The 14,905-nt window shown below is 51.2% G+C and overlaps 6 protein-coding genes across 6 annotated transcripts; 2 read left to right on the top strand and 4 right to left on the bottom strand.

Moving 5' to 3' along the window:
- Positions 1-340: 340 nt before the first annotated feature.
- Positions 341-1,429, top strand: VTN77DRAFT_5408 (uncharacterized protein; the record flags this gene model as incomplete). The annotated part of the gene is made up of 1 exon (XM_069421574.1): positions 341-1,429. The coding sequence occupies one exon, from the start codon at positions 341-343 to the stop codon at positions 1,427-1,429; it is 1,089 nt and encodes a 362-aa protein (XP_069281563.1).
- A 520-nt stretch (positions 1,430-1,949) lies between these two features.
- On the bottom strand, positions 1,950-3,512 carry VTN77DRAFT_5407 (uncharacterized protein; the record flags this gene model as incomplete). Its single annotated transcript, XM_069421573.1, has 1 exon — positions 1,950-3,512. The coding sequence occupies one exon, from the start codon at positions 3,510-3,512 to the stop codon at positions 1,950-1,952; it is 1,563 nt and encodes a 520-aa protein (XP_069281562.1).
- Positions 3,513-4,452: 940 nt separating this feature from the next.
- On the bottom strand, positions 4,453-6,521 carry VTN77DRAFT_5406 (uncharacterized protein; the record flags this gene model as incomplete). Its single annotated transcript, XM_069421572.1, has 3 exons — positions 4,453-5,926; positions 5,995-6,185; positions 6,249-6,521. 3 exons carry the CDS (start codon positions 6,519-6,521, stop codon positions 4,453-4,455), a joined length of 1,938 nt encoding a protein of 645 aa, XP_069281561.1.
- Positions 6,522-7,030: 509 nt separating this feature from the next.
- Positions 7,031-8,614, bottom strand: VTN77DRAFT_5405 (uncharacterized protein; the record flags this gene model as incomplete). Its single annotated transcript, XM_069421571.1, has 1 exon — positions 7,031-8,614. One exon carries the CDS (start codon positions 8,612-8,614, stop codon positions 7,031-7,033), a length of 1,584 nt encoding a protein of 527 aa, XP_069281560.1.
- Positions 8,615-9,106: 492 nt separating this feature from the next.
- VTN77DRAFT_5404 (uncharacterized protein) lies at positions 9,107-11,076 on the bottom strand (the record flags this gene model as incomplete). The annotated part of the gene is made up of 4 exons (XM_069421570.1): positions 9,107-9,647; positions 9,705-10,392; positions 10,444-10,896; positions 10,992-11,076. The coding sequence occupies 4 exons, from the start codon at positions 11,074-11,076 to the stop codon at positions 9,107-9,109; spliced, it is 1,767 nt and encodes a 588-aa protein (XP_069281559.1).
- A 1,706-nt stretch (positions 11,077-12,782) lies between these two features.
- VTN77DRAFT_5403 (uncharacterized protein) lies at positions 12,783-14,717 on the top strand (the record flags this gene model as incomplete). Its single annotated transcript, XM_069421569.1, has 2 exons — positions 12,783-14,164; positions 14,237-14,717. 2 exons carry the CDS (start codon positions 12,783-12,785, stop codon positions 14,715-14,717), a joined length of 1,863 nt encoding a protein of 620 aa, XP_069281558.1.
- Positions 14,718-14,905: the final 188 nt, after the last annotated feature.

Below are 14,905 nucleotides of genomic sequence, written 5' to 3'. Positions count from 1 at the left end.
GGTCAAAAAGACGCTTTGTCTGTCTATTTGAGTCCAGCCGGTGCAATTCTGGATCGACGAATCCAGGTGGGTGGTACAGTATTCGATCAAACTGCAACAGCAGGTTGTGGTCGAAGAATTCTTACCTCACACATGGATTGGCTATTCTGAATTGGTATAAAGAGCATCTCACAGAAACAAACCGCACACACCCCACCACAAAAATACAACAGGAAAAAAAATTCTCTATCGAAGGACAAAGATTCTTTCTAAAAGGGAACTTGCTTTCAGCAGCATGGTCCCAGCCTTTTGGCTTGCTGAAAAACCGGCGCGCCTGCAGCATGCGTGAATGAATGAATGAATGGATTTGGTCTCCTGTCCATCTTCCCAGCCGTCCCCGAGTCCAGGGACGTCGGACGTTTCGCCGGGGACCTGGATGCAGAGATCATTCCGGCCGCTATCCACTCTCGAGTCCTTACCTGTTGAGGTGCTCCAGAAGATCTTCTTCGAATGTCTCGAAATCAACCTTCCCCGTGCCTCCCTCCATATCGCCAAGGCCCTGTCCGATCCGATCATCTACACCTGGCTGATCCGGCTGGCCTTCAGCAGCCCGAATGAGAGTTCCCGCCATGGTTTCTTCACTCCCGACTTCCTACCGCCGCCGTTGGACTTTTTCGCCCTGTCGTCAGCGGAGCGAACGCATTTACAGACGGCCATCCTCCAGTGCCGCTGGAGCACGTTGTCCCTGATGCGCAAGTGCCAACGGGAGTACGTGGAGCACACGATCCGTCGCAAATGTCACGAATTGATCTTCACTCCGGAAGACCGTCAGACCCTCTCCAACCTCGGTGACTTTTTCTCCAGACAGTCCGAGTACGATCAGGGCCGCAATGGCCGACGGGGCAAGGGAGACCTGATCCTCACGGCCAAGGCTCCGGGCTCCGATACGGATCTCAAGGTAGCCATCTGGTTCAATTTCGGCGCGGTGCAAATACGCGAACCCTGCCCTATCTTTTACGAGACCGACGTGTTTCGCCTGCCCTGCTGTTCCATGGACAACCCGGCCCGCATGCCGGACAAGTTACTGCGGCCGCCGTGGACGTCATCTAAGCTGGAATTACTCTCCCTCCTCGCGACCGAGGCCTACATCGACGAGGACAACACCTACAGCCGCTCCAAGCGAGTTCTGAGGCAAGTCATCCGCGACCGAGACTATCCGACCTTCGAGCGGCTCCTTGGCATGCACATCCGGACGAAGATCTACAACTACCCCCTCCGATGGCCAGCTCGGCCCAACCATTTCCGCGCTGCGTTGAAGCATGCGGAGGGACCGAACGATCCGTTTATTAAACTGCTGGTGGAGAAACGATGGCAGGAGCTGCCACCGAGTGAGATACGAGTCAAATCCGCTCTCCTGGCCAACTTGGGACGGAACGTGCCTGGGGAGTAAGGGCAAGCTCGATGGACTGGCTGCTGGCTGGCGTTGGAACTGGATATGGGAACTAAAAAAAAAAAAACTGATATTATTTCGTCTTATGACCACACTTCCTGCTACTATTATTACTACACTACGGGAAGAAGGATATATCACTATGGAAACAAAATAGATATATAGGTTACGATATACGAATGATGATTTTGCTTAATTTTTTTTCTTTTTTCTTTTGTTTGATTTGAAAGGATATGATTACCTTCATGAGTAGCGCGGTTATTTTTAAAAGATATGTGTGACCGACCTTTCGAACTTAAATCTATACATTACATGCCTGATACCACCAACTTGATATCGATAATAATAATAAGAGGACCAGACTCTCTTCCCTCTGCTGTATTGTATCTGATGACTTAGGTTCCAACCTCCACAAGTTGAAGTAAAAGTCAATGTCATTGGTGAAGAAAGAAAGACAAGAAGACCAAAAGAAAAAAAAATAGAACGGAAAACTATTCCCCATCTACTCTTCCTCCGCCGATTAAGAGCCAGACCCAGACCCAGACCCAGACCCAGAAATCCATTCCCTAGACACATCATACGAAACCTCCTCCATCCAGCTTCGCAGTTCCGGTACTTCAGGTACCACCTCATCGAGGTACCGTCTGCCCATCTGGACATTACGATTGGCCGCGCCGAGATAGAAGACAGCTGCCTCGCGGGGATTCGCGCGCGCAGCGTCGATGTCCCGCGGTAGGCGCGTCATGAAATCGAGGAGCCAGTGGCCTAGGGCGGCGTGGCTATAATTATTCTTGTCGTTGTTGTGGTGGTGGTGGCTCTCCAGGTCCATCGCCCACTGCGTGATATCTGGATCGTCGAAAGGGAGGGATTCGGCGTTGGCGCGGAGGAGGAGCTGGAAGAACGTCGGATCGTGGCCTGCTACGCGCACTGCGGTGCGGAAGTGCTCTGCTGGAAGAGAGTAGTAGCGCATGTCTGGGTCGATGGATGATATAGCAGCGTTCGCAGCTGTGTTGTTTTCTATACGGCGACGGGTGAAATACTCGTCTATCTTCAGCAGCGTGGTAAGGGCGCGGGCATTGTGCTGGACCAGCGCGTTGTGGATTCCTTCTTGCAGCGCGTCGCGCGAGAAGGAGACGTCCAGGCCGCCGGAAGCGTCGAAGCCGTAGGCATGGCGGAGCATCTCGAGGCAGGCGATGTCGTCGTCTCTGAACCCCTCTTCGCCGCCACCACGCAGTAGCTTATCGGGAAAGGTCCTGACGCTAAGAACGCGGTGTGTCTTGCGATAGCCGATCTCGGGACAATGGATGGTGACGGAAACCAGCGGGTCGATCGAGAGGACATACGTCTTCTTGTTAGGACCTGGACCTGTGCCTTCAAAGGTGCGAATGTCTTCTTTCCGGTCCAGAAACCGCGTGAGCGCACCCTGCTGCGCCTCGTCCATCGTGATACCCGCGCCAAACCAGTGCTTCTGGACCGTCATCCTCATCAGCTCAGGCAGCTGCGCCCGAATCCGGTCTAGCGTGCACCATCTGCAGCGCAGGATGGACGACTGCAGATGTCTGCGTTCCTCATCTTCCAGGGGAACGTAGTCAGCGGGTCGCAGCGCCCGTGATATCACAGCCTGGGAATAGCTGTCATTCGCCTGTGGGGACTCTGAGTCATCCCAGAACGCAAGCAGTATCAACACCCTGTAAATGCGCTCGCTGGATACTGCTGCCGCCAGCGTCGGCGACGCACGCGGCAGGTTGATGTCGAGAGCGTACAGGAAGATCTTCTCGATCAGCTCGACGGGGAGACATTCCAGCAGGGACGCCTTCCGGCGTTGCTTGGTCGGGTTGGTGATATTGCTCGCTGCTGCTGCTGCGACAGGTCTTGTTGCGGCCGCCCTCTTCTCCTGCGAAGCGGACTTGAGCTCAAAGGACAGCATAGGCCGGCCCTTGGGCCGACGTGGACGTGAAGGTTGGCTGTTGAGCCTGTTGTTGTTGTGAAAATCGCCATCGCTCTCCGCTGTCTTCTTTTCCTTGTCGTGCTTGCTGCTGGTTGATCTGTTCCTGCGGCCACGGACTCTAATGGGCGTGAGCATTCCCAACGAAAAAAGAAGATGGATAAGATAGGATATATGTATAATGTATTATGTATATGTAATCAATCCGTGGCGCCGGCTTGAGGAGATAGAGATATAGTTGCTATTGTCGTCTGCGAGGAGCCCATCTCTGCCTATCTACCAGATTTGACGATTGCCAATTAATGGCTGCTGGCCAGACGCACTGAACTGATTGGGCTGGAACTGGAACAAGCTTCTCCTCGAGACGGCGATGGGTTGTTGGAATCAATCAAGCTCTTATCGGAGAGCTGAGTTGATGAAGAGAAGAATGTCAGCTGTTTATCATCGCGTCTGATGATATGGCGCGAGCGGACGGAGCTCCTGCTCCGGGATAACGCGTCTACGTACAGTACATAGGGCTAGGGTAAGCATATACACGTGGATATGATGTCAGTGGTCACGTGGGGCATGGACAGCCCTAAGCCCTAGAGCTAGACCAGATCTGTTTATCATCTCATCGACGTTAATCCTTCATGTTGATGCCACCAAAAGAGATGCAGATGAAAAGAACAGAGACAGGAACACCGTGAGGTCCTGGCAGAGCCTCGATGGATCATGGAATGAACGAGTCGATCGCGTGCAGGATTACTGCTCATTCTTTGGCTTTCAAATAGCAGCATACCCCGCATATCCCTTTCCTAGGTATCAAGTTTGATGACCCGACCAACGCCAGTACATCAAACTGCACCTGGGTAAAGTATTATCTACTTAGTGTTTCCATCAATGTGCATTGGAGCCGCATGACTCGACTCGACTCAGCGGCCCTGGAAGCGGAAGAAAGAAAGGAACGGTCGTCTGTCTTATTATACATACATATCATATCCGTAGTTAAGTATATGCAATAATTATACACTATAAGATCCCTTATCCAACCGGTTACCTAGGTAGAGATAGTTCATCATCCGGGAAATCGTCTAGTTCAGGCATTTTTCAAAATCTTCCATATTCCACTCACTCTCCCTGCCAACGTGAGCTGATACCCTGTCTCGACAACCCCCTTACACATCTCCCACGCGCCATTGCCGTTCTTACGGTCGCTGTCCCCCTTCTGGATCGGGTAGTCCACCGTAGGCGGGATCTTCGTGGCCATGAGACCCGGGAACCGATCCGCACAGACAGCCTTGATGTTGCTCACGGCCCGCAGGCCCTCTTCGCCTGCGAATCGGCCGTATCCGGACCCCTTGACGCCGCCGAAGGGCAGCTGCACGGCATAGTAGCTGCCGAAGTCGTTGACGGCCACCATGCCGGCTTTGATGCCTGACACGCAGGCCTCCACGTCCCGCCGGCGGTGCCCAAAGACGCTCGCTCCCAGGGCATATGGCGTCGAGTTTGCGACGGCGATGGCGTCCGCTACGGAAGTGGCACGCATCATAACAAGGACAGGGGCAAAGAGCTCGACCTGGGCAATTCGCATGGAAGGAGTCACGTCGACAAGAAGGGTGGGCGTGAAGTAGTGGCCATGGGGATACTTGGGATGCGCGTATCGCTTTCCACCGCAGATCAGTCGCGCGCCTTGGCTGACCGCATCTACGATGAGAGATTCCAGCCGATCGAAGGATGCGGGAGAGATCATGGCGCCGACGTCCGGAGTCGTGGGTTTGTAACTGGGATCTTTGGGATTCGGCTTGGAGTCTAGCAAGACGGAGCCGAGACGGAGAGCCTTGACACGCGGCGTGACGATCTCGATAAGCTTCTCGTAGACCCCAGGCAAGGCGATGACGCGCTCCACTCCGATACAGTTCTGACCAGCAGACTGGAAGACGCCTCGCATCAGAATCGAGGCGATGGATGGCAGGTCTCGAATAGTGGTGGGATCATCCAGGACCACGAATGGGTCCTTCCCCCCTAGTTCCACCGTGACTGGGATCAATGCCTTCGCAGCCGACTCGCAGACCTTGTGTGCGACTGGTCTCGAACCGATGAAGGTCAGCTGGGAGATGTCTGGATGCGATGTCAACACATCGGCCACTTGCGGCAAGCAGACAACGCATTGGACAAGGTCGGGCGAGTGGCCGCAGCTCGAAAGGGCTCCACGAATGATGTTGGTGAAAAAGGCGGAAGACCATGCCGTCTGCTCTGACGGCTTCACGACGATGGCATTGCCAGCAAACAGTGCACTGATGACAGGGGAGATGAGGTTGTGGAAGGGGTAATTCCATGAGACACAGGCGGCGACCACACCCAGCGGTTCATATCGGACCGTGTTCTTCTTGTACATCATGAGGAAGTTCGTCGGTCGTTTTTCGGCAGTGAGTGCTTTCTCTCCATGGTCAATTGTCCACTTGAGCTTCTCGGCCGTCACGAGGATTTCTCCGAAGGACGCGTCCACTTTTGTCTTTCCGGAATCCAAGCAGCACGCAGTAACGATATCGTCTTGATGTTCAAGGATATACCTATACGCCACAGCACGCCGTCAGCTCCCAGACTCTTCGGCCAATGAAGGTACGACCCATCCACCCACTTTAGCATCGTCTTGAGAACCTGTCTTCTTTGCGCAAACGTTGTCTGCGACCATTCGACCTGTGCACGTTTCGCGGCTTGGATGTCACGGTCGACCGATTCGGGAGTTGCCAGGACAATCCCTCCAGTGTCAGCGCCGAGGATTCTGCCATCAGCAGGACAATAGCTCATGATCCGTTGGGTATTCCATTTCTGTAAATAGACCACATTGGTTAATCATCTCACTCTCCTTCAAGACGTGTTCTGCAAACTCACCCCTTGTACCTGCCCCTCTAGAATCTCCTTGTCTTCCCCCTTGACATCGTCCCAGCCCTTAGCCTCCCAGTCCGGTCGCAGCTCTGGCGGCAGCGGCACGTCGAACTTCACAGGCGCCTCTCTGCGGCTCAAAAGGTAGAGGTATCCCAGGTAGATCGCCGCGTACGAGAACACCGCTGCCAGTCCCAGCTCAAGCCATTGGCAGTCGAACGGCAGGCTTTCCAGGATCGATTGGACTGGGGGAGGACGAAAAAACTCCACCAGACGGTCCATGGTGGAGGTCTGGCAATTCCACCGGCAAGGGAGCAGCAATTGTCGAAGCCGTAACTTTTGTTTGACTTACTGCCGCGTGCCTGATTATTTTAGGGGGAGAGCTTAATTTCCGCGGAGGAGCAAAGGCGGTCAGGAGTGCGTGATGGGCCGATCCGTGCCTATCCATGTAGCCTGATGCAGGACCATAACTTGATGATCCATACTGGCGAAGTATTATTATTGAGTCCTGTTCACTGATAATTGGTTTTAGAACAGATAGTCTCTAAGTGGGATCTCGGTAGGAAATATATAATTATTTGTGAACCACATATGGCCTTGCAAACACTGAGTGCTGCATCATGAGTAGAAATATATCACTGTTGCTAAGAAATTATATTATGCTAACTTTAAGCTATATGCTACTAAAGAATATGAAGAAATTTCCATGATATCCTTAGAGTAAAAGACAAGCAAAGAAAACATAATTTGCACGAGATGACAGATTGGCAGTGTTTGCGCGGTCAATTCACTCATTCATCATCATCAGAAATGTCATCAGCCATGTCCTGTCCTTCATCTTCATCCTCGCTAGATTCCGTCTTCTTTCTCCTTTTCGCTTTTGTGGATTTCTTCGACTGCTTTCCCGTCGTCAGCTCCAACTCGCCCTTGCGCTTTCCAGTTCTTTTCACCAGATGGTCAATGACACATCCTTCATCCCAGCCCTCACTTCCCTCTCCCGTGATAGCTCGGCATCGGGGACAGGTTTTGCCATGGCGGATAAACAGCTGATGGAGGGAATATTTGAGATGATCCGGGATGCGCACCTCAAGATGGCTGAACGCAGTGACCTCGTTGACTTTTTCGGATGGGAGCCAGCCCAGCCATTTGCAGATGCGAAAGATGTGAGTGTCCACCGCAAAGCAGGGCCGTTGGAGACAAAACAAGATCACACAGGCGGCTGTCTTGGGACCGATGCCAGGGTATTTGACAAGTTCAAGCATGGCCTGGTCTTTGTCGAGAGCATGCATGTAGTCCAGTGACAAGACATTCTCATTAACGCACTCGATCTCTTTCTGCTTGGCTGCATCTGTCTCATTCTCTGCACCAGCAGGTCCATCTGCTCCTGTCTTAGCCTTCAACAAGGCGGCCATGCGCTGCATATTCTCCTCGTAAACCATGTCTAGGATCTCTTTGATATATCTGCTCTTCATTGCTGCCAGACCGCCACTCCTCATCGCCTGAAAGACATCATCGACTGGGGCACGGCGAACGGCATTCCAGTTTACACTTCCCTTTCCGATACCTTCCTCCAGAATGCCAAACTTCTGGACCAATCCCTGAAACGCTTTAGCGGAATTTCCAGTAGTGGTGGCACCACTGAGCAATGTGCGAATCAGAGCATCAAGAACAGACGGGACTTCACCACATCCTGTCACTGTGAGGGATGGCTGAGGCACAGTAGCGGGGGCAATGATTTCTCCGTGAACGGTGGACAACAGTCGGTTGACCTCTTCACATTCTTCTGGTGTAGGATGAGGAAAATCTGGGAACGGACTGACCCCAGGGGTAAGACCATAGGAAGATCCATTTTTTCTCGCTTTCTTCGTTTTCCCATTGGCGTTTAATTCAGTGTTGTCTTCGAGTACGGTCTTCTGAGGTTCATCGCTTTGTGTTTTGGCAGGCTTCTGATCGACGGCAAGTTTAGGCTCTTGTTTGACAGCAGACCTAGAAACTTCATGACTATCACCAACGATAGCAGCAGGGGCCTTTCCCAGATTGTGGGGAAGTTCGTTGATGTCGATCTCTTGAATAACAGAGGCAGCAGCACGTCTCTTTCTTTTTGTACCTGCTCTCTTCGTTGAGTTCCTAGATGCTAGCTCTGTCTTTCCTGACACAACGTTTTCAGACTTCTTGTTGCTTCTTTTAGTAGAGCTTGCTTCCTCGGAAGGAGTTTGCGGAGTACTAGATAGTCGGGCCTCTGCTTTCTGATTCGGAGCCGGCAAAAAACTCGCTTCCTTCGAAGCCATTGACCGGGTGATCCGACGCTCCATGGTCAATGAAGGACTAGAAACAGAACAGATTTGCGGCGGATATCTCGCAGAAATCGATGACATCAAAGAATCCACAGCGTGACTCGCGACTGTTCTTCATCAGCAGCTCAGAAAGAATGAGAGATCTAGCTCAGAGAAGCTGAAAGAACAGGGATGAAGCAGGTTTTCGTCTGTTTCTTATGATTGAGGTAAGGAAATCAACTGAACAAAGGAGCGATACCTGTGCCGAGGGAAAACACGTGAAGACAATAGCGATTATGCTTGGAACTGTTGCCTATATCATGACACGTGATTTAGGGTTTGGCCAGGCGGTGAGTTGCAGTTGCTTAGGATGATTTAAGGCAGGAGTAACCTAGGAGGCATTACTGCACCAGGAGGAACTTGAAACCAACCAAACTCCCATTATATGCAATGATACAAACACAAGAACCTCCCGTTTTATCTCATATGCACATGATTCAAAGACAAAACAATGATGAAGACCGCCTCAGTTGCCCATGACCATCCTAACATGGTATAAAATAAAGTAAGTGTCAGACCTCAATCTTATTTTCGTCATACATAGTCCCCGAGATTGTGGATGCTGACATCCTGCCGGTCTCTGACTTTAGGAATTTCCTCTGTCTCTCCATTATCTTCCTGTTTTGAGGTTCCGCGTGCCTGACCGAAACCGACAGATGGGACTTCGGATTCTCCAGGACTTGAGGCAGGGACAACATGGCCATTGCTGTCCAGTTTGACACCGTTTGCGGCAATTTGGAATTCTCGCTGACCGGCGACACCGTTCATGATGGCTTCTTTTGCCCAGTCCATCACTTTGAGTTTGCGACCTTCGCCTCGGACTTTCTCCAAGTGCTCGAAGTAACCCTCTCTGACGGGGGTTATGTAGTTACCGCAGAAGACGCCGACTTCGAATTGGTTGGGTTCTGAAAGGCCATTTTCTTTGGCAACTTCGGCACAGGCATCCTTGAGGTCGTCAAGGGTTTGATAAATCACGCTGTCCGCGCCGATATGCTTGGCGATTTCCTTCGCATCCCGATTATGGGCGACTAACTCGAAAGGAGACGCCAAGTCAATGCCGTAAATATGGGCGTGGCTGTTGTACAGAGTCAGAAGAGATAGTCGAAGCCGAGGGGTACTTTAGAGAACTCACGTGATAGGAGGCGCGCAGCTTGCAAAATGCACCTTCTTGGCACCTGCTTCCCTGGCCATGGAGACGATTTCACGACTCGTCGTGCCACGTACTATGCTGTCATCGACGAGGAGGACATTCCGATCCTTGAATTCAGACTTCATGGCGTTCAACTTTCGGCGAACACCTTTCTGCCTGGTTTTCTGTTCCGGCATGATGAACGTTCGGAAGACATAGCGGTTCTTGACGAAGCCTTGACAGTAGGGTTTATCCAGATAGCGTGCGACACTAGCAGCCGAGGTATTGGAAGTCTCTGGGATGGGTATGACAACGTCGATCTCTTTCACAACCTCAGGTCCAAGAACCTCGAGCACCCGCGCTGCAAGACGGTCACCCATCCGCTGTCGGCTTCGGTAGACACTGATTCCGTCAATCACCGAATCGGGTCGTGCAAAGTAGACGTATTCGAAGATATCCGGAGCGTATGCCTTCTTTTCCGCGACCTGGCGGAATACAGGCTCTCCACCCTTCTCGATAATGACCGCTTCTCCAGGTTGAATATCGCGAATGTTTGTGAACCCTAGCTGGTCGAGAGCGACGGATTCAGATGCCATCATGTAGTCCGTACCGTGACCATCAAGGGAAGGACGAGACCCCAGAACCAAAGGACGGATACCATAGGCGTCACGGAAACCCAAGATGCCAAAACCTATTCAGATCAGTATTCAATCTGTTCGCGCAGGTTCTTCACCAGACCCACCTGCCAGCATCGCTGTGCAAGCCCAGCCACCCTCACAACGTTGATACATCCTGCTGAGAGCTGCGAAAATGTCCTCTTTGTTGACGCGAGCCTTCCTCGTTTCAGCCAGCTCGTCTGCGAAAACATTCAACATCAATTCGCTGTCGCTATCCGTATTGATGTGGCGATGGGCCTCCAGGTCGAGATATCTCTTGAGTTCTGGAGCATTGATCAAGTTCCCGTTATGGGCAAGGCAAATACCATACGGGCTGTTGACATAGAACGGTTGGGCTTCTGCATTGGCACTGCTGCCCGCTGTCGGATATCTCAAATGGCCGATACCCATGGAACCCGGCAGATCGGCTACCCTGGCGCCGTCTTGGAAGACTTTGGCGGCCATCCCATTGGACTTTAATTGGAAAATCCGGCCGCCGGACGCGCACGTAGCAATGCCCGCGGCATCCTGTCCTCGGTCTTTCACTCAAGTAAGCTGAGGAGTTCCAGACATTCCAGACAGGTTATACAAAGAAGAATCCAGCCAAAGACTGGATAGTATTAAGGTCACTCACGTTGGAGGAGATAAAGCGCCTCGTGAAGGTCGACCGCGGCGGCGGCCTTTGGGTTCGCCAAGATAAGAGCGAGAGTTCCACACATTTTTGACTAGGAGAGGCGAATCTGCGCAAGTCGTCGTAAGATGGTTAGCATGGAGTCCAAGATATCACACAAAAATGAAATTAGTGCCAATAATAGGATCGAAATCGTAGGATTCAGATTGGACTTTTTTCCGCAATGATATTTTCGGAAGTCTAACATCTATTTTGAAAAAGAAATCATCATGAAAAGCAGTAACACAGTAGCTGAAGGCCCGAAGGGATCGAATCTTACCTACCTTCCACACGATTCCTTCACCAAAAGGTGGGGTGGATCAAAATCTCCGGTCCAGGGAACAAAGCAGGAGGGATGGATATTTCACCAGACAGACCCGGAGAGGGACATTGTGCAACGAACGATCTGGAAGGAAGAATTACCAGCACTCAACCAGCAGAGCCCACATAAGAGGGGGCAGGGGAAGAATATAACAGAGAGAGAAAAGTCAGAGAAGAATGGTGGTGGTGATTTCTTCCATGGAGGGACGCCATGGGGCACATTTCTCCACCGGTTAGTTCAGGATTGCGAGCCAGAGATTTTTTTCTTTTTGCCGTCTCGTCCGACTTGGTTGCGGTTAAACTAAATGAACCGAAGAATATGCGCTTGCCAGGTGATTGGTTCCCCGGATCATCTGGTACTTCCGATGCCGGACTGTCTCCGACCAACCAGCGGCGAGCTATTATCTATTGGACTGCTTGGAACTATATCCTCTTGAATACTATCTAAACGATATTCAGTTCTTCTTCTTCTTCTTCTTTTGATATGAACAGACATTCTCTTCTGAGGACAAGAATATCACTCCTCTATCACGTGTCTCTTCAGACCCTGCTCATTTGTTCAGACACGATGAGCTTGACTGATCATGGACCGCCTTTTCTTTATCTTCCCTCTTTGTATCTCAAAGAGTTTTGTTGGCTGTGATGCTTTGTGATTTCTATTTTCTTCTGCTTTGTTCTTATTTTGTTTCTTTGCGGCTGTCAATGCTGGTCAATTCACTAATATCTTGCAACAAAGCGTTTATTTGTCCGACAAAAAAATATTGTATATGGCTTCAAATCACAGCCAGCATGTTCAGCAATCCCCTGTCTGCTGGGGAACAGCCTTTCACATATACTTCTATGCCATATCTATGTCTTTGTGCTAGGAGTGTCCCCCTTCCTAGATATTGCATTCCTAAATTTGTATCCATGATACTTCTCCCTTTCAACCATGTTGTCGGCCAGATGTCTTTTAACCCTGCTGCACATCAGCTTCCACTCATTAGATATCTTAGTATATGTGACTTTCATATCTCCCGTTAATTTCTCTCCTACCAAGGTAGCAACAGGAGCCCTCCTTCTCGGCACATTGCAAATTTTCACTCCCTCTAACGCTTCACTTATTATCTTCTTCACTTTCTCTCTTGTTCACCTCTCTAAGGACCCCTACTCTGCAAGAACACTTCCAGTCTGGTGCCAGAAAGTCAGCAAAGGCATCATCATATTACTACTGGACTCTTCTTGCTCAGCAGAGTGGTCCAGACACTTTGAGCCCTCCTTTTCTTCTTTTGAGGTTTAACTCTGATTTCTCGCCTTCTCCACTTTCATTCCTTCATATCCTACAGTACCATGGCCTCAGGTGGCAGATTTCATAGCCGTATGGTCATTGAATCTGTATCTGAAAGCTTCCGTCATCAACGTGTTATTACGATAGACAGTGATGGCAGTAACTCTATGCTGGCTCCTGATGCAGGCAGCAAGGGAAAGAAAAGGAGTAGAGATGTTGTTTTCATTGATCTGACCGAGGAAGACCAAGATGTTGTCGTCGGCAAGGCTTCTCATGTCCGCCAGGAGGAAATCTCCCGACATACGCGCACATTGAGTGCTAGTCAATCTCCATCGGAAGTTATCGATTTAACAAGCGACACAGAGTCCGAGTTCGAGTTCGACCCTGGAGATTACTTAACGGATGAGGGAATCGAGGAGCTCCTGAGAAGTTGGAACGATGAGCAGCCAGTGTTCGCTGCCGCACCTCCATCACGGAGGGAAGTGAGTTTCACCTTCTTTAATGGTACTCTGCTCGAGCCTGGCATGTCAGTCGAGCTTTGGGGAGGAAGGTTTTTTCGAATTACGCAGGTGGTCGAAGATCATCAAGGCGTCTTCCTACGGGGCAAGCATTTCGCTACGGTCGAAAGTCTGGGTAATCAATTCCCAAAGTGGGAAAAGGAACTCTGTTGGATCGTGAGGGCAACACCGGATGGAGTCGAGCTTCCAGAAGAAGATGTTCCAGTTACTGGAGTAAAGACGATACGGAAAATTCACCTAACGAACCGTCGCCATGAGACCAAGGGAACCCAGACTCAACACTCGCGCGCCTACTTTTGCCGTCTCAAACGCCTTAGCGTCTCCGACACTGACGTTGTCATTCGCTATCTGACGCCCGAAGAAGCAGATGAAGGCTTCCAGGTGCCGTCGAGTCTCCTACGATTGAGCTGGAGGGGGGAAACGCGCCCTTTCGGCAGCGTTGATAAGCCAAGAGAAACACCCAGAGAAGTCTTTGACGTTGAGACCGGACGCTTTCTGCCACCATCTATCGACTTGACTGACGAAAACTCGAGACAATACACCTTCGGAGATAGCTTTTGCGGTGCGGGAGGCGTCTCGTGCGGTGCAAGAAATGCTGGCTTGCATGTGAAATGGGGATTCGACCATAGTCTGGCGCCTGCGTCGACGTTCGCGATCAACTTCCCGAATGCGCTCTGCGAACTGGCAGATTTCTCTCAATTTCTAACCATGTCATCAAAAGACATGCGCGTGGACGTCTGTCACAGCTCGCCGCCATGCCAGACATGGTCTTCTGCGCATACAATCGAATCTGCAAACGATGACAACAACTCCGCTCTCATTTTTTCCGCTTTCAATCTGATCGGGAAGATCAAGCCCAGGATCCATACGATGGAGGAGACCGTTGGGCTGATTGAACGCCACAAGGAAGAGTTTAACTGCGTCGTGCGCGACATTATCGAGCTTGGGTACTCGATCCATTGCAAGGTGGTGAATTGCTGCGACTATGGAGTTCCGCAGAAGCGGAAACGGCTGATCTTGATTGCAGCTGGGTAAGTATCAACTTGAGAAGAGCTATTCATTCTATAAAAGAGTGTCCTGCTGACAAGTACTTATATACGTAGACCCGGCGAACAACTCCCTCCATTCCCAAAGCCTACCCACGGCCCTCCAGGCTCTGGCCTATTGCAATACGCAACCATCGCATCCACAATCTCCAACATCCCCTCCAACGCACAGGGTCACGACGTGCAACGAGCATTAGATCGCGGGTTCCGCCACGGCCACAAAGCCCCCTTTGACCCCAACACCTGGGCCAAGACGATCACCTGCAGCGGCGGCGAGGGGAACTACCATCCGAGTGGAAAACGCAATTACACGGCTCGAGAGTACGCGTGCTTGCAGACTTTTCCCCTTGATTACAAGTTCTACACCAGGGGGATGGTTAAGCAGATTGGTAATGCTGTTCCGCCGGCTTTGTCGCAGGCTATTTACCGCGCGGTTGTCAAGTCGTTGCGGGAGACTGATGAGGCGGAGTTGCGGGCTGCGCGAGCGCAAGCGCAAGCACAGCAGCAGGCGGAGCGGACGGTCATCTCGCTCCTCTGATTTCAATCAATCTCGAACATGAGGCTGAGGCAGGAGCAACGTGGTTTTTGACACTGCGTCTTTCTCAGGCTGACTGACATAATGTCTCACAATCTCCTTTCTTTCAATGGACATGGTGTGCAGATCGATCGATCCACCGTGAGCATGTCATTCTCATTCTCGTTCTTCTTCGGATTCAATTTCTACCT

The sequence above is a fragment of the Rasamsonia byssochlamydoides genome (genome assembly GCF_041956645.1).
Source record: "Rasamsonia byssochlamydoides strain NRRL 3658 unplaced genomic scaffold VTN77scaffold_4, whole genome shotgun sequence".
Classification (NCBI taxonomy): Eukaryota; Fungi; Ascomycota; class Eurotiomycetes; order Eurotiales; family Trichocomaceae; genus Rasamsonia; species Rasamsonia byssochlamydoides.
Note: the sequence above shows the minus strand (reverse complement) of the source record. Positions and strands in the feature narration are given on the sequence as shown.